At 40.3% G+C, this 20,006-nt stretch overlaps 3 protein-coding genes across 3 annotated transcripts in view; all 3 read right to left on the reverse strand.

Annotated features, from left to right (window-relative positions):
- Window positions 1-895, reverse strand: part of LOC307030785 (trace amine-associated receptor 8a-like) — a 1,912-nt gene extending 1,017 nt beyond the window's left edge. The window contains exon 1 of the mRNA XM_079667434.1: window positions 250-895. Within this exon, the coding sequence (XP_079523560.1) occupies window positions 250-488 (239 nt within the window). The 5' untranslated portion in view covers window positions 489-895. The remainder of the gene's footprint in view (window positions 1-249) is intronic.
- A 6,089-nt stretch (window positions 896-6,984) lies between these two features.
- Window positions 6,985-8,245, reverse strand: LOC307030832 (trace amine-associated receptor 8a-like; the record flags this gene model as incomplete). The annotated part of the gene is made up of 2 exons (XM_079667498.1): window positions 6,985-7,804; window positions 8,073-8,245. The coding sequence occupies 2 exons, from the start codon at window positions 8,243-8,245 to the stop codon at window positions 6,985-6,987; spliced, it is 993 nt and encodes a 330-aa protein (XP_079523624.1).
- An 8,752-nt stretch (window positions 8,246-16,997) lies between these two features.
- LOC307029755 (trace amine-associated receptor 8a-like) lies at window positions 16,998-18,806 on the reverse strand (the record flags this gene model as incomplete). The annotated part of the gene is made up of 2 exons (XM_079665836.1): window positions 16,998-18,365; window positions 18,634-18,806. The coding sequence occupies 2 exons, from the start codon at window positions 18,804-18,806 to the stop codon at window positions 17,549-17,551; spliced, it is 990 nt and encodes a 329-aa protein (XP_079521962.1). The 3' UTR covers window positions 16,998-17,548.
- Between the last annotated feature and the right edge of the window lie 1,200 nt (window positions 18,807-20,006).

A 20,006-nucleotide genomic window follows, 5' to 3' on the forward strand; every position in this document is an offset into this window, starting at 1 on the left:
CCATAAATACAATTATCAATGATAGCTTGTAACAACAAATAGCACTAAAACACAAAGAAGACATGGACATGCATTTTTTGAGCAGTGCTTGCTTGAACAATTTTGTCACAAAACGTCAGGTTTGAATATGTTATCATTTAAAACAGAACAACTATTATCTGAAACATTAATTAAAAGGAATGCATTGCTAAATCCTGTTACTTTCCAATCATGAACATATATAAGCTTAAGCTGAAAGTGTGTCTGTGCCTGAAGTGGGAGATAGAGATGATGACCAGCAGGTTGAGAGCTGCAGTGATCAGAGCGATGAAGGACAGCAGGATGTAAGCGAGCAGGACATCTGACTGAGCTGGCGTAGGCTTCCTGCAGGATTTGTTGAAGAGTTCTGGAAAGCAGAGTTCATCAATTTGGGGAGTCTCCATCTTTAGAGAGACGTGTTGAGAAGCTGCTGTGTTCTGGCAAAGCTCTCTGTTATGCAGCTGATACATCTCTTCTCATCTGTCCTGCCCCTACTATTACTTTCTCTCTAGCTAAGACTGCAATCCCTAAGCTCTACTTTGTTTTCTGCAGTCATCTTCATCTCTGTCTTCATCACTTCCATGCAACTTGTTCTTTTCGTAATTCCCGGCATTGACATCATCTTATTTGATTATGGTGGCCACTTTTTCCTTCTCATCAAGGGTGGTCAGGTATGGAGGATATTTGCCCAGCAATATTAAAGGCTCTCTAGACCAGTGGTTCTCAACTGGTGGGTCGTGACCCAAAAGTGGGTCGTGGACCCGTTTCGAGTGGGTCGCAGATCTGTAAGTGAAGAAAAAAAGAAGTTGGACATTTATTTTTTATTTTGAAGGCCCAATTTTCTAACGCTGTGCATGCATTAGGCGTTGGACGGGAAGTACCGGAGAACATAAACGGTTTTGAAAACTTCTGTCACATAGTGATCATCTTCTCAATAAAACATCTTTGCTGATGTTTTTTCGAGTCTTCTGGCCAATCAGAACAAGATTGAGCAATCTACCCTTACCCACAATTTAAAGTAATTCACACTGACAAGCTCAGTGTACCAGAATGCGTAGTTTATATGTTAGTATTTCTAAAAACCTCCTGGGGGACAATCCCCATACATAATATGCTTAGATGTTTTGATGGCTGCATCGTTACCAAACCTGTGAAGTTTTGGGCCGTTTGGAGCATTTTCACTGAAGTTATGAGAAAACCGTGTTTCATAGCGAGCATTGTGTTGCCATGGCAACGGCATTTGAAGAAATGTCAAAACTGTCACGTAGATGTCTTCACGGCTGGACTGTTAGCACACGTGAAGTTTGACCATTTTCATAGGAGTTATAGCAATATCGTGTTCTATGACGAGGGATGCGTTGCCATGGCAACAGCTTTTGAGGAAAACTCACTAATGGCACATAGACATGTTGAGGGCTGGACCATTAACTGTCATCGGAAGTCTGGTGGTGTTTTGACCATTTTCATATCAGTTACGTCAACATCGTGTTTTTTGGCGAGGGATGCGTTTCCATGAAAACAGCCTATGGTGAGATCTCAGATTTGACGTAGAGCTGTTGAGGCATGGACCGGTGATATACAAGCGATGTTTGTGGGACGATCGGACGGTGTCCATTGGAGTTACAGCGACATCGTGTTTCATGACGAGGGATGCGTTTCCACAGAAACGGCATATGAAGGCAACCCATAATTGACATAGAGCTGTTGAGGGCCGGACCATTAACCATTATCTGAAGTCTGGTGCTGTTTTAGACGATTTGCATAAGTATCACGCCAACATCGTGTTTTATGGCGAGGGATGCGTTTCCATGGCAACAGCCTATGGTGAGATCTCAGATTTGGCGTAGAGCTGTTGAGGCATGGACCGGTGATATACAAGCAAAGTTTGGGGGATGATCGGACCGTGTCAATTGGAGTTATATCGACATCTTGTTTTATGGCGAGGGATGCGTTTCCATGGAAACGGCATATGATGACACCCAAGCCCGCCTTAACCTGCCATCAGGCCCTGGGGCCTATTTAAATAACAAATCAAAGTCATTTATAGCCTTGGCAGGCTCTGTGATCGCACTTCTCCACTCTGCTCTACGCGCGCCTGGTCCTCTCTTCCAGATGAGTGACGTATCGGGCCTCCCTCATGTATTTGTCCGGTTGCCGTTGGCTCCCCTCCACGTAGCAAGTCCTCGTCGTCCTCTCCATCTCCTCCAACAGATAATGTCCCTCCTGTCTGTTTTTCCTCTCCCGCTACTCCATCGCTATCAGAACCAGACGGCCTACTTGGCTCCGAGGCCCCGCGACCGGCACCGCTGCCGCTCGGTACAGACCTCATCTGTCCTTCCTCCTCATCCTGGCCTACAGGTTTAAAATAGCCTGTAAACTTCGGCTTTTTTTATAATAGCTGCTTGTCTCGAAACTCCTTTTCCCTCAACAATTTCCTTTTCCGAGCGCCACTCTCAAACTTTTTCTTCTCCGACATTTTCTCCTAAACAACCTTCATCTGTTACTCAATCACTCGCAATTTGAATCCGTCACATGTGAAACATATTCTCATTCTGATTGGCTGTTAAGTGGTGCCCACTGACTGTTGCGGAGTCATCATTTTTGAGAAAAATCTCTGGGACCCATCGATCTGATTGATTAGCGGAGCAAATGATAAAAATACTACGGAGGGAAGATATTTTCGTTTGGATTACTGGTCTGGGGGAAGCTCACGAGTGTGTGTGTGTGTGTGTGTGTGTGTGTGTGTGTGTGTGTGTGTGTGTGTGTGCGCGTGCGTGTCTGTGTGTGCGTGTGTGTGTGTGCGTGTGTGTGTGTGTGTGTGTGTGTGTGTGTGCGTGTGTGTGTGTGTGTGTGTGTGTGTGTACGTGTGTGTGTGTACGTGTATTTTTGCGTTTGTGTGTATTGTGTTTGTTTCCCGGGGAAAACACTCATGAGAAACACCGGCTGTTGTTATGCCTGCTGTGACGTCAAGTTACTCCGTTCTCCGCTTGTAATTATGCCGTTACAAGCTTCAAAGTTGTATTTATCATCTGAATTTGCCGAAACAAGTTTAATATTCTGAAAGCCAAGACTTTGTTTATTTGAAACCAGATGAAAACAAACTGTAACGGAGCCTGCCGTGTTATCTATGATTACTATATGCCTTACATTCATAATTTCAGCGGAGGGAGGGGAACAGCAGAACAGCAGAGTGGCGAGGGGAGCTGTCTTCTTCCCTTTACAAGCTTCAAAAATGTATTTATCGTGTGATTTTGGAAATAAAAGTTTCATATTCTGAAAGCCAAGACTTTGTTTATTTAACATTTAAAAAAAACATCTGAAATAAAAAAATAATAATTTGAATAAAAAAAAAAAAAATGTTTTTGATTGCCTCATGATAGGCCCCGATCTCCGTAGGCCCCTGGGCTTCAGGCCATGTCAGTCCTTGCATTAAAGCGGCCCTGGTGACACCCCATAATTGACGTAGAGCTTTGTTAACCATTATCTGAAGTCTGCTGCTCTGAGCATGTCAGTTGGAGTTATGACATCATCGTGTTCCATGACACAGGTGTTTATATTTGAGCTAACGACCTGTCCAGAGATCGAAGGTTTCCATGGTGATAAGCGAGAGGAAAGCAGTTTCATTGTTCTGAATGAGAGATAAACCTCTTACATGTGAACGTTTTGTTGAAGAACCGTAACAGATATCGGTGAAATTTCAAAGCGTGAAGCATGTCAAGGAACTTGAGCATCGGAAGTGTACTTTTTGTGTACTTTCGGGTTAATAATGTGGCCTGTTATGAATGAGAAAAGTAATAGCCATCGATTCCCGACCGAGCTGAACGTTTTGATGTTTGAACTGAGTTTCTTCAATGTGGAATGTGGGAGAAGAAGAGTTGCAAAATAACCCGGCGGAATAATAAAGAATTTCGATCGTAGCATAACAGATAGTGGGAATGCTGTATCAGAATTCCCACTAAATATACGTATGCAAGCACATGACATACAACACATTGGGCAAATAGTAAAAAAAGAATATCATATTACCGTTCACAGTGTTGTTGGACCATTTTAATCTGAATCAATCCCTCTTCCTCTCCTTTATGCAATTACAATCAAATATTAAAAATGTAACATCAAAAGGTATAAAGATAGGTTGTCATGATGAACACCTTGATATGAACCTAAAAAGACTTGCAAACGAGAAAGGAATGATTTCATATATATATAAACTTCTCCTCACATCCACCGCCAATACTAATCTGCAGACACAGAAAAGAAGGGAGCAGGATATAGGCATCACCCTTACCCCAGTTGAGTGGGACATAATCTGGTCGAACTCAACATCAATCTCCAAGTGTGTCCGGTTTAGAGTAATACAGATACAAATCCTTCACAGAGCATACATCACACCCTGTAGACTCAAAAAGATGGACCAAACACTCTTGGGCCTATGCTAGCATGCATGGTTGTGCGGAAGTGGTTACCCTTTTACATTGTCTTTGGTCCTGTCCGGCTGTAAAATCTCTTTGGGACGTAGTTGGAGATACACTCGCTGAGATCTTGAACATAGAGAGATACTCTTAACTCCAACTACATGCTTGCTGGGATCCCGGCTCAATGGCATCAAATCAAAATGTTCAAGTAAACGTATAGCCCTAGCATGCCTTTCAACTAAATGCCTCGTTCTTATGAACTGGGAGTCAGAAAGCCCAACTGTTTTAATTTAAATAGATGGCTGGAGGACTTCCTAAACATCTTAAGTATGGAAGAAGCTGCTTTCTCCCTGTTATATTTGGTTAAACCAGAAAACAGGCTCTGGGTTAAGATAAGGGCTTTCCTGGACTCAACCCATCTCGGCTGCCAATAATACATATAATAATTATAATAATATTAATAAATAAAGAGAAATAAAGAGAAATAAGCTATGAAGAAAAAGAAAAATAATGGTAATAATAATGAAGGAAGTGAAATTAAATGTGAAATGAATGAATAGGTGAATTAATCAGAAAAGGAAAATAAAATATGTGTATTTGTGTACTGTATATATATACATATATATATACATATATATATTTATTTATGTATTTGAGTATTTATCTATTTATTTATTTATCTATTATAAATGTTTTTGTTTTATAATAATAATAATAATAATAATAATAATAATAATGAGGAAACAATGAAGTATATCTATATTATGAAGCAAATCCTGTATAGATACAAAGCCATATACTGTACATACATAAAATGTAACTGACACTGTAATCCCCCTACCCCCCCACCCTTCATGTTATTGTCCTCTGTTCTGTTTGTGATGTGTGTGAGCCATGTCCTTGTCCGTATGTTTTAGTCTTTGAAAATGTCTAATAAAATATAAATGTAAAAAAAAAAAATATGGACAAGCGTTACGCGATGCCATCTCGGCCTCATTTCACCAGATCTGCACTGCTTGCCCCAGGGTTCGAGTTATAATCTGAGCTTCATGGGGGTCTTTAAAACTAACACACACACACACACACACACACACACACACACACACACACACACACACACACACACACACACACACACGCACACACGCACGCACGCACGCACACACACACGCACGCACACACACACACACACACACACACACACACACACACACACACACAGCAGAAGCAGTCCTCTACTTGCTAGAAACAAGGTTCAACTACGCACACCACATAACGCATCATCTCGGCTCGCGCCGCACGCTCACAGGCATAGATTGCCAATAATTGATTGCGCACCTTGGAGGTGAAGTGCAGGCATATTGTCATTCAAGAGAAAATACGATTCGTAGTTCTTTTGGAAAACATGTTTTTCTTTTAGCCTATTTACCTCGTTAGCGTAAATAATACTCGTTACATTGACGCATGCATTATTTGTGATTAAAATAATGTTTGTTGGTAATGTATAGCGACCCCCACAGATGTATGATTTCCCTGTACGTAGGTTGTGGAAGTGCGCCCGAAAATATTTGTTGATTTTCTTTATTGGTATTTATTAATTTTATATTATTTATTTAAATGTAGATATATATGTATAATTTATTTTATTTATAGTTGTAATGGTTTTTCAGTTGAATTATACTTAAAGTTCAGGGTAATCAACTGTTAAAAAGATACTGTTCAAATTATTATGATTTTTTTTTTAAAGTTCAATAAATGGATGTTTTCAAAGTCAATGAATAATCGTATTTAATAATCGTGATATCAATATTGACCAAAATAATCGTGATTATGATTTTTGCCTTAATCGAGCAGCCCTAGCGAGGTCCCGATCATCGCTGATTGAAGCTTTAATTCTTATTCTCAGCCTAAATATTATGAATGTTTTTCTACATTTTAATCCCTCATTATTGCAACAGACAGTATTATGTAAATGATCATGGGCAATGCTAAAATAAATATGTGTGAGCACTCAACAAGATTTATTTTTGTTCTTGTTATATTGTATCGTCAGTGTGTTGGAGATCCAAATCTGTTATGTGTCAGTAAAACCTTCTCTCCTTTCTCTCTCTCTTGCTCTCTCTCTCTCTCACACACACACACACACACACATACACACACACACACACACACACACACACACACACACACACACACACACACACACACACTTGAAGTTGCACACTCACCTTCTGCCAACGACATACTCAATCAGTCTGTACTGCATATTGTCTACTAAATTAACAATTGAACATATCATTAACAGAATACTGGTCAAACTGAAGTCAACACAGGTCAAAAAATACTACTTCTTCCACACAATGTCATATTTTCCAGTTTTATTTTGTATTCAATTATTTAATATCTTTTAGTTACATGTGTTTTACTGCATTAAATAATGTCTAATCTTTCTTCAGCCATTAAACATTGCATTCTGACTCAACAACAATAGCAACAAATATGTCCATCTGAACAGAGGTTTTTTAGAATATATCTCAAGCCCAGCCCGTCATTACAGTATTTTAGAATCACACGAGTAAGACTTAAGTATCTTAAGGGAAACAATGAGCTTGATTGATTTTCTAAACCAGGGGTATAACGAGGCATAAATCAATGGGTTCAGGCAGGAGTTAAAGAACAGCAACCAGACTACAATGGGCGAGGTTGAACTACTATGTTCAATATCCTCACCTAAAAGGGATGGAATGTAATATGGAACAAAACATATTAGAAACACAAGGACAACAACACCAAGAGTCCTGGCTGCTTTCATCTCAGATTTCTTAACAGTTGCACCAACTGCACGTTGCATAGTGACAGCGATAACATGAGATCGCATGGCTCGAGCCTGAGACACAGCCACCACAAACACTCTCATATACAGAACTATGATAACAGTAATGGGGGCAATAAAGGTAACAACTAAGTCAACCGTTCCTGTTATATTGTTAAGGACAACTACACACTCTCCATGGCAAGAATTATGTGAATCAGGTTGTCTCAGAAAGTCATTTACAATGAGACAATTATAGATAACAGAGCAAATCCAACACAGACTAATGCAGATTTGTGTTCTGTTCAGAGTAACTCTGGTGGTGTAATGTAGAGGGTCACAAATAGCAAAATAACGATCAATGGATATGAGCACCATGTTTCCAACCGTAGAAGAGGTAATGATAAAACCAACAATATAATACAGAGCACACATCAGGTCACCCAAATACCAGCAAGCCTCTGTTAAAAGGATTTCAATAGGCATCACAATGAGGCCCACAAGGAAGTCTGAGACAGCCAGGGAGAGGATGAGGAGGTTAGTGGGGGTGTGGAGCTGCCTGGAAAGGAAGAATTTCACCATAAATACAATTATCAATGATAGCTTGTAACAACAAATAGCACTAAAACACAAAGAAGACATGGACATGCATTTTTTGAGCAGTGCTTGCTTGAACAATTTTGTCACAAAACGTCAGGTTTGAATATGTTATCATTTAAAACAGAACAACTATTATCTGAAACATTAATTAAAAGGAATGCATGGCTAAATCCTGTTACTTTCCAATCATGAACATATATAAGCTTAAGCTGAAAGTGTGTCTGTGCCTGAAGTGGGAGATAGAGATGATGACCAGCAGGTTGAGAGCTGCAGTGATCAGAGCGATGAAGGACAGCAGGATGTAAGCGAGCAGGACATCTGACTGAGCTGGCGTAGGCTTCCTGCAGGATTTGTTGAAGAGTTCTGGAAAGCAGAGTTCATCAATTTGGGGAGTCTCCATCTTTAGAGAGACGTGTTGAGAAGCTGCTGTGTTCTGGCAAAGCTCTCTGTTATGCAGCTGATACATCTCTTCTCATCTGTCCTGCCCCTACTATTACTTTCTCTCTAGCTAAGACTGCAATCCCTAAGCTCTACTTTGTTTTCTGCAGTCATCTTCATCTCTGTCTTCATCACTTCCATGCAACTTGTTCTTTTCGTAATTCCCGGCATTGACATCATCTTATTTGATTATGGTGGCCACTTTTTCCTTCTCATCTAGGGTGGTCAGGTATGGAGGATATTTGCCCAGCAATATTAAAGGCTCTCTAGACCAGTGGTTCTCAACTGGTGGGTCGTGACCCAAAAGTGGGTCGTGGACCCGTTTCGAGTGGGTTGCAGATCTGTAAGTGAAGAAAAAAAGAAGTTGGACATTTATTTTTTATTTTGAAGGCCCAATTTTCTAACGCTGTGCATGCATTAGGCGTTGGACGGGAAGTACCGGAGACCATAAACGGTTTTGAAAACTTCTGTCACATAGTGATCATCTTCTCAATAAAACATCGTTGCTGATGTTTTTTCGAGTCTTCTGGCCAATCAGAACAAGATTGAGCAATCTACCCTTACCCACAATTTAAAGTAATTCACACTGACAAGCTCAGTGTACCAGAATGCGTAGTTTATATGTTAGTATTTCTAAAAACCTCCTGGGGGACAATCCCCATACATAATATGCTTAGATGTTTTGATGGCTGCATCGTTACCAAACCTGTGAAGTTTTGGGCCGTTTGGAGCATTTTCACTGAAGTTATGAGAAAACCGTGTTTCATAGCGAGCATTGTGTTGCCATGGCAACGGCATTTGAAGAAATTTCAAACCTGTCACGTAGATGTCTTCACGGCTGGACTGTTAGCGCACATGAAGTTTGACCATTTTCATAGGAGTTATAGCAATATCGTGTTCTATGACGAAGGATGCGTTGCCATGGCAACAGCTTTTGAGGAAAACTCACTAATGGCACATAGACATGTTGAGGGCTGGACCATTAACTGTCATCGGAAGTCTGATGGTGTTTTGACCATTTTCATATCAGTTACGTCAACATCGTGTTTTTTGGATAGGGATGCGTTTCCATGAAAACAGCCTATGGTGAGATCTCAGATTTGACGTAAAGCTGTTGAGGCATGGACCGGTGATATACAAGCGAAGTTTGTGGGACGATCGGACGGTGTCCATTGGAGTTACAGCGACATCGTGTTTCATGGCGAGGGATGCGTTTCCACAGAAACGGCATATGAAGGCAACCCATAATTGACATAGAGCTGTTGAGGGCCGGACCATTAACCATTATCTGAAGTCTGGTGCTGTTTTAGACGATTTGCATAAGTATCACGCCAACATCGTGTTTTATGGCGAGGGATGCGTTTCCATGGCAACAGCCTATGGTGAGATCTCAGATTTGGCGTAGAGCTGTTGAGGCATGGACCGGTGATATACAAGCAAAGTTTGGGGGATGATCGGACCGTGTCAATTGGAGTTATATCGACATCTTGTTTTATGGCGAGGGATGCGTTTCCATGGAAACGGCATATGATGACACCCAAGCCCGCCTTAACCTGCCATCAGGCCTTGGGCCCTATTTAAATAACAAATCAAAGTCATTTATAGCCTTGGCAGGCTCTGTGATCGCACTTCTCCACTCTGCTCTACGCGCGCATGGTCCTCTCTTCCAGATGAGTGACGTATCGGGCCTCCCTCATGTATTTGTCCGGTTGCCGTTGGCTCCCCTCCACGTAGCAAGTCCTCGTCGTCCTCTCCATCTCCTCAAACAGATAATGTCCCTCCTGTCTGTTTTTCCTCTCCCGCTACTCCATCGCTATCAGAACCAGACGGCCTACTTGGCTCCGAGGCCCCGCGACCGGCACCGCTGCCGCTCGGTACAGACCTCATCTGTCCTTCCTCCTCATCCTGGCCTACAGGTTTAAAATAGCCTGTAAGCTTCGGCTTTTTTTGTAACAGCTGCTTGTCTCGAAACTCCTTTAACCTCAACAATTTCCTTTTCCGAGCGCCACTCTCAAACTTTTTCTTCTCCGACATTTTCTCCTAAACAACCTTCATCTGTTACTCAATCACTCGCAATTTGAATACGTCACATGTGAAACATATTCTCATTCTGATTGGCTGTTAAGTGGTGCCCACTGACTGTTGCGGAGTCATCATTTTTGAGAAAAATCTCTGGGACCCATCGATCTGATTGATTAGCGGAGCAAATGATCAAAATACTACGGAGGGAAGATATTTTCGTTTGGATTACTGGTCTGGGGGAAGCTCACGAGTGTGTGTGTGTGTGTGTGTGTGTGTGTGTGTGTGTGTGTGTGTGTGTGTGTGTGTGTGTGTGTGTGTGTGTGTGTGTGTGTGTGTGTGTGTGTGTGTGTGTGCGCGCGTGCGTGTCTGTGTGTGTGTGTGTGTGTGTGCGTGTGTGTGTGTGTGTGTGTGTGTGTGTGTGTGTGTGTACGTGTGTACGTGTGTACGTGTGTACGTGTGTGTGTACGTGTATTTTTGCGTTTGTGTGTATTGTGTTTGTTTCCCGGGGAAAACACTCATGAGAAACACCGGCTGTTGTTATGCCTGCTGTGACGTCAAGTTACTCCGTTCTCCGCTTGTAATTATGCCGTTACAAGCTTCAAAGTTGTATTTATCATCTGAATTTGCCGAAACAAGTTTAATATTCTGAAAGCCAAGACTTTGATTATTTGAAACCAGATGAAAACAAACTGTAACGGACCCTGCCGTGTTATCTATGATTACTATATGCCTTACATTCATAATTTCAGCGGAGGGAGGGGAACAGCAGAACAGCAGAGTGGCGAGGGGAGCTGTCTTCTTCCCTTTACAAGCTTCAAAAATGTATTTATCGTGTGATTTTGGAAATAAAAGTTTCATATTCTGAAAGCCAAGACTTTGTTTATTTAACATTTAAAAAAAACATCCGAAATAAAAAAATAATAATTTGAATTAAAAAAAAAAAATGTTTTTGATTGCCTCATGATAGGCCCCGATCTCCGTAGGCCCCTTGGCTTCAGGCCATGTCAGTCCTTGCATTAAGGCGGCCCTGGTGACACCCCATAATTGACGTAGAGCTTTGTTAACCATTATCTGAAGTCTGCTGCTCTGAGCATGTCAGTTGGAGGTATGACATCATCGTGTTCCATGACACAGGTGTTTATATTTGAGCTAACGACCTGTCCAGAGATCGAAGGTTTCCATGGTGATAAGTGAGAGGAAAGCAGTTTCATTGTTCTGAATGAGAGATAAACCTCTTACATGTGAACGTTTTGTTGAAGAACCGTAACAGATATCGATGACATTTCAAAGCGTGAAGCATGTCAAGGAACTTGAGCATCGGAAGTGTACTTTTTGTGTACTTTCGGGTTAATAATGTGGCCTGTTTGGCAGATTAACTACAGTAAAGGTGTGCGCCGCGGCTGCTGTGGTGGGGAAAGATGAGGCTGAACTTACAATGGGGTTTAATTGAGACATGTTTAACGTTTTTGTCACTTCATGCACTCAAGAGGCATTTTGTTTAATTATTTTGCTTAATTTTTTTTATTTTTCAAGCTACGAGATGTTTCCCTACGTTTCTCATGAAAAATGATGTCTCAGGAATGTAGGGTTTGGGAATTATGGCAGGTTTAAAAGAAAATATGAAGGCAAAATTAAATCTGTCCTCCACTCTAGCTGTGACATCACGCATTCTAAAATCTGAAGAAGGCATCTTTACCAAGGTCTGAACAATGTTTAATATCTCTAAAAGTACGAATCAGATTTAAAAGTTGTGTTACACGAATAATGTCAGAAAGATGTGTAACATTTTAAAGTTGGGATGAGGTCTCTGAGTGAAAGTATGAAGGAGCAGTTAGCAGTTGAAGTTTCATGAAGATTGTTCAAGTCTGGAGAGTTTCTCCATTGACTTCCATGTAAAAAATGTGATGAATTATGGGATATATCTCTGGAATTATGAAAGTTATGAATGAGAAAAGTAATAGCCATCGATTCCCGACCGAGCTGATCGTTTTGATGTTTGAACTGAGTTTCTTCAATGTGGAATGTGGGAGAAGAAGAGGTGCAAAATAACCCGGCGGAATAATAAAGAATTTCGATCGTAGCATAACAGATAGTGGGAATGCTGTATCAGAATTCCCACTAAATATACGTATGCAAGCACATGACATACAACACATTTGGCAAATAGTAAAAAAAGAATATCATATTACCGTTCACAGTGTTGTTGGACCATTTTAATCTGAATCAATCCCTCTTCCTCTCCTTTATGCAATTACAATCAAATATTAAAAATGTAACATCAAAAGGTATAAAGATAGGTTGTCATGATGAACACCTTGATATGAACCTAAAAAGACTTGCAAACGAGAAAGGAATGATTTCATATATATATAAACTTCTCCTCACATCCACCGCCAATACTAATCTGCAGACACAGAAAAGAAGGGAGCAGGATATAGGCATCACCCTTACCCCAGTTGAGTGGGACATAATCTGGTCGAACTCAACATCAATCTCCAAGTGTGTCCGGTTTAGAGTAATACAGATACAAATCCTTCACAGAGCATACATCACACCCTGTAGACTCAAAAAGATGGACCAAACACTCTTGGGCCTATGCTAGCATGCATGGTTGTGCGGAAGTGGTTACCCTTTTACATTGTCTTTGGTCCTGTCCGGCTGTAAAATCTCTTTGGGACGTAGTTGGAGATACACTCGCTGAGATCTTGAACATAGAGAGATACTCTTAACTCCAACTACATGCTTGCTGGGATCCCGGCTCAATGGCATCAAATCAAAATGTTCAAGTAAACGTATAGCCCTAGCATGCCTTTCAACTAAATGCCTCGTTCTTATGAACTGGGAGTCAGAAAGCCCAACTGTTTTAATTTAAATAGATGGCTGGAGGACTTCCTAAACATCTTAAGTATGGAAGAAGCTGCTTTCTCCCTGTTATATTTGGTTAAACCAGAAAACAGGCTCTGGGTTAAGATAAGGGCTTTCCTGGACTCAACCCATCTCGGCTGCCAATAATACATATAATAATTATAATAATATTAATAAATAAAGAGAAATAAAGAGAAATAAGCTATGAAGAAACAGAAAAATAATGGTAATAATAATGAAGGAAGTGAAATTAAATGTGAAATGAATGAATAGGTGAATTAATAAGAAAAGGAAAATAAAATATGTGCATTTGTGTACTGTATATATATACATATATATATACATATATATATTTATTTATGTATTTGACTATTTATCTATTTATTTATTTATCTATTATAAATGTTTTTGTTTTATAATAATAATAATAATAATAATAATAATAATAATAATGAGGAAACAATGAAGTATATCTATATTATGAAGCAAATCCTGTATAGATACAAAGCCATATACTGTACATACATAAAATGTAACTGACACTGTAATCCCCCTACCCCCACCCTTCATGTTATTGTCCTCTGTTCTGTTTGTGATGTGTGTGAGCCATGTTCTTGTCTGTATGTTTTAGTCTTTGAAAATGTCTAATAAAATATAAATGTAAAAAAAATATATATGGACAAGCGTTACGCGATGCCATCTCGGCCTCATTTCACCAGATCTGCACTGCTTGCCCCAGGGTTCGAGTTATAATCTGAGCTTCATGGGGGTCTTTAAAACTAACACACACACACACACACACACACACACACACACACACACACACACACACACACACACACACACACACACACACACACACACACACACACACACACACACACACACACACACAGGGGCGCCGCCAGGGATTTTGGGCCCCATGAAAATATATCACATTGGGCCCCACCACCAGGCACAGGCCACGCAAACCAAGCACAATTGACCTTTCGCAAAGCCACGCCCCTAAATGCCCGTTGTCCAATCATATTCGATCACGTGCGCGGCTCCCTGTGGAAGTCCGACAAGCTTAGCGTTCAAATTCATTGCGAAAATGGTGAAGCGTTGTGCTTATGGTCTTTGGAAATCGGATAGCAGATATCCCATAAGCTTAGAGGGGGGGGGGTGATATTTTACCCGTTTCCTAAACCCAAAACCCGAGAGGAGAGATGCCGCCAGTGGATAAAGAAATGTGGCAGGCCCCATGCCCAGCTGAATATGGCGAATATCAACAAACACAAATACGTTTGCTCCAAGGTAAATACGTGCTAACGTAGCTAGCTAGCTAGCTAGCAAAGATTACATTCACAAATTAACTAACTAATTTAATTAACTAATTTCACTAACTAACGTTAGCTAATGTCACACGACTACAGCTGTAAGCTGTGTGCTTCTAGGTCGTTTTGACCATGTATATCACTTGATGCATAATAATGTCTGAACAGCTGAGCTCCGTTATTAGTCTACCTGTGGTCAAAGTACCAACAAGAAAGCCAACAGGCAATCATTCATTTATATTTTGCTTTAATCTTTGTAGCATTTTGTTAATGGAAAGCCTACTGCCGACTTCCCTAATCCTGCTGCACAAGTGGGCACCCCGACCCCCACAAAGGAACAACAAGGTGGATGCAGAAAGCCACCAAGGAAACGGTAGTTAACTTTAGACAAACTACAACATTTAATGCCTCTTGTGATTGTATTGTTTTATTCCAAAATAATAATAATAATTCCGTCGAATTTGACATACAGCTCATGTGGTTTTTCACTCCTGGAGGATATTTCTGCGTTATTGCTCCAAAATGAGTCTGTTAAGGCGACTCCGACGTTACGGAGACCCTACATTATGGCTTTGTTTAACGCATCTGGCTCTCAGCTTGTCGGACTAGCAACAGTAACCAAGGGGGGGCGTGGCTTTGCGAAAGGTCAATTGCTGTAACCAGAACTCCAGAACCCAACCGACTCATTTATGCTTTAAATAACTCTACCTGCACAGGCTTGCATCTATCTTGTAGTCCAATACTAAGCGATCAATATTTACTGACACTGAGCTGTGAACATATAACACTGTGCAGACTGCAAATTCTACTGCAACATTCTGCTGCGGTAGAATTCACTATTTGATATAACACTAACACTCCTGACAATAGACCTCAATAGTCATCTTTTATGGTGTACATGCCTTTTTAATAACATTTTTGAATGGAACATTCATAAATCAAAATAAATATATCTTAAATATACATGACCACTTAAATTAAAATAAAGTGAACATTAACACCAATATTATCATTTATAAAAATGCTATCACAAAAAAAAACCATAAGCAGCAGATTTTCTAATTAAATATACATACCAACTACAAAATAAGCGGGTATTAAAGTGTCAATGGACAACAAAACGGAAATGAAAAGGCCTGATGGTGGTGCTAAATCAGAGCAAAACTGGGTGACATACTGTCACTCTCTCTTGTCTTTCTCTCAATTTCTTTTCTTTTTTGAAAGCCTGACTTTGTTAGTCGTTGAGACATCGTACACACGTAAGTACTCGCATCCCTGCCTCACATGCTCTCACTCTGCTAGAAAGAGCGGTGCCGCACAGCGTTTGGAGACAGGACCAAACCATTACATGTAAATAGAGGGGGGTATACAGAGGCTTTGGATAATTAACTTTTAGAACAAAAAAAGTGAAATGAATCGTAAGTTTAGTGAGTATATTATTAATATAATGTTATATTAATGTTAATTATTGATGATTGATGAAAGGTTATTTCAACATTTTTTCTTAATGTTCTACAATTTTTGGGGCCCCTGTCAGTCACGGGCCCTTAGAATCGTCCTAACTTTTCAGCCCCTTACGGCGCCCCTGCACGTCACACACACAGCAGAAGCAGTCCTCTACTTGCTACAAACTTAAATATGGAAAGGTTCAACCATACGCACACCACATAACACTTCATCTCGGCTCGCGCCGCACGCTCACAGGCATAGATTGCCAATAATTGATTGCGCACCTTGGAGGTGAAGTGCAGGCATATTGTCATTCAAGAGAGAATACGATTCGTAGTTCTTTTGGAGAACATGTTTTTCTTTTAGCCTATTTACCTCGTTAGCGTAAATAATACTTGTTACATTGACGCATGCATTATTTGTGATTAAAATAATGGTTGTTGGTAATGTATTAGTGACCCCCAATGATGTATGATTTCCCTGTACGTAGGTTGTGGAAGTGCGCCCGAAAATATTTGTTGATTTTCTTTATTGATATTTATTAATTTTATATTATTTATTTAAATGTAGATATATATGTATAATTTATTTTATTTATATTTGTATTGGTTTTTCATTTGAATTATACTTAAAGTTCAGGGTAATCTACTGTTAAAAAGATACTGTTCAAATTATTATGATTTTTTTTTTAAAGTTCAATAAATGGATGTTTTCAAAGTCAATGAATAATCGTATTTAATAATCGTGATATCAATATTGACCAAAATAATCGTGATTATGATTTTTGCCTTAATCGAGCAGCCCTAGCGAGGTCCCGATCATCGCTGATTGAAGCTTTAATTCTTATTCTCAGCCTAAATATTATGAATGTTTTTCTACATTTTAATCCCTCATTATTGCAACAGACAGTATTATGTAAATGATCATGGGCAATGCTAAAATAAATATGTGTGAGCACTCAACAAGATTTATTGTTGTTCTTGTTATATTGTATCGTCAGTGTGTTGGAGATCCAAATCTGTTATGTGTCAGTAAAACCTTCTCTCCTTTCTCTCTCTCTTGCTCTCTCTCTCTCTCACACACACACACACACACACACACACACACACACACACACACACACACACACACACACACACACACACACACACACACACACACACGCACACACACACACACACACACACACACACACACACACACACACACACACACACACACACACACACACACACACACACACACACACACACGACAGCTCTGTCTATTTGTTTGAAGTTGCACACTCACCTTCTGCCAACGACATACTCAATCAGTCTGTACTGCATATTGTCTACTAAATTAACAATTGAACATATCATTAACAGAATACTGGTCAAACTGAAGTCAACACAGGTCAAAAATTACTACTTCTTCCACACAATGTCATATTTTCCAGTTTTATTTTGTATTCAATTATTTAATAGCTTTTAGTTACACATGTTTTACTGCATTAAATAATGTCTAATCTTTCTTCAGCCATTACACATTGCATTCTGACTCAGCGACAATAGCAACAAATATGTCCATCTGAACAGAGGTTTTTTAGAATATATCTCAACCCCAGCCCGTCATTACAGTATTTTAGAATCACACGAGTAAGACTTAAGTATCTTAAGGGAAACAATGAGCTTGATAGATTTTCTAAACCAGGGGTATAAGAAGGCATAAATTAATGGGTTCAGACAAGAGTTAAAACCCAGCAACCAGAGTACAATGGAGGTTGAACCACTAGTTTCAATATCCTCACCTATCAGGGATGGAGTGTAATATGGAACAAAACATATTAGAAACACAAGGACAACAACACCAAGAGTCCTGGCTGCTTTCATCTCAGATTTCTTAACAGTTGCACCAACTGCACGTTGCATAGTGACAGCTATAACATGAGATCGCATGGCTCGAGCCTGAGACACAGCCACCACAAACACTCTGATATACAGAACTATGATAACAGTAATGGGGGCAATAAAGGTAACAACTAGGTCAAAAGCTCCTGTGATATTGTTAATGACAACTACACAATCTCCATGGCAAGAATTATATGAATCAGGTTGTCTCAGAAAGTCCTTTAAAATGAGACAATTATAGATAACAGAGCAAATCCAACAAAGACAGATGCAGATTTGTGTTCTGTTCAGAGTAACTCTGGTGGTGTAATGTAGAGGGTCACAAATAGCAAAATAACGATCAATGGATATGAGCACCATGTTTCCAACCGTAGAAGAGGTAATGATAAAAGCAACTATATTATACAGAGCACACATCAGGTCACCCAAATACCAGCAAGCCTCTGTTAAAAGGAGTTCAACAGGCATCACAATGAGACCCACAAGGAAGTCTGAGACAGCCAGGGAGAGGATGAGGAGGTTAGTGGGGGTGTGGAGCTGCCTGGAAAGGAATAATTTCACCATAAATACAATTATCAATGATAGCTTGAAACAACAAACAGCACTAAAACACAAAGAAGACATGGACATGCATTTGTTGAGCAGTGCTTGCTTAAACTATTTTGTCACAAAACGTCAGGTTTGAATATGTTATCATTTAAAACAGAACAACTATTATCTGAAACATTAATTAAAAGGAATGCATGGCTAAATCCTGTTACTTTCCAATCATGAACATATATAAGCTTAAGCTGAAAGTGTGTCTGTGCCTGAAGTGGGAGATAGAGATGATGACCAGCAGGTTGAGAGCTGCAGTGATCAGAGCGATGAAGGACTGCAGGATGTAAGCGAGCAGGACATCTGACTGAGCTGGCGTAGGCTTGCTGCAGGATTTGTTGAAGAGTTGTTGAAAGCAGAGTTCATCAATTTGGGGAGTCTCCATCTTTAGAGAGACGTGTTGAGAAGCTGCTGTGTTCTGGCAAAGCTCTCTGTTATGCAGCTGATACATCTCTTCTCATCTGTCCTGCCCCTACTATTACTTTCTCTCTAGCTAAGACTGAAATCCCTAAGCTCTACATTGTTTTCTGCAGTCATCTTCATCTCAGTCTTCATCACTTCCATGTAACTTGTTTTTTTCGTAATTCCCGGCATTGACATCATCTTATTTGATTATGGTGGCCACTTTTTCCTTCTCATCAAGAGTGGTTTTCCAGTGTAAAGAATCTTAAAAGATTAACATTTTCGTGAAGTATTGAAACCAAGTGGGCCATGCTGATAAGTTACATTGTGGCAGTGGCTCCTCAGAGTTATGGTCAAAGGATCAATGAAGCCAACTTGCTTCTCGACAATGGATTAGGTTATTTAGCCTTTTGGGCCTGGTTGTTCCAGGGTTATTTTGAAACAAAAACGACATAAAGGCTAGAGATTGGGAAGGCCAATGAGATTGACTGTTTGTTCGCCTCAAGAAAGTTCTGGCAGCCCCCAGATGACTCAGGAAAGGGACACAGGCTTTCAGAGTGTTCAGCTCAGGAGTAGAGCTGCTGATATCCTTATACTGTCAGGCACTTTGAAGGGCTCCCAAACACTTCCAAAATGTTGTCGATGGATAATGAAAAGTATGAAAATTATAGGGAAGCTTTACCCATATCCCAATATCACAGTGCCAGGTATGGCGCATTTTGCTGTCGTGCTTAGCTGTCCCCCTTTGTTAGAAGCATCCTTATACTTCCTGTACACAGTAAAAACCATTTACTGAAAGGATTAATAAAAGGGTGTCAGAGGCCTCGGTGTGGTGAGACAAGGAATTCCTAACTTTTCACATGGAAATCACAAATTATGGTAAATATGTGCATCTTACAATATGTTTTTTCTCCATTCCTTTAGCTTTTACATTCACTCACACACACACACACACACACACACACACACACACACACACACACACACACACACACACACACACACACACACACACACACACACACACACACACACACACACACACACACACACACACACACACACACACACACACACACACACACACACACACACACACACACACACACACACACACACACACACAGCAAGCAGCATAGGACGGACAGGGCCCCGAGTAGAGGGCTCCACCTGGATCCGCCCT

The sequence above is a fragment of the Notothenia rossii genome (genome assembly GCF_949606895.1).
Source record: "Notothenia rossii genome assembly, chromosome: 2".
NCBI lineage: Eukaryota > Metazoa > Chordata > Actinopteri > Perciformes > Nototheniidae > Notothenia > Notothenia rossii.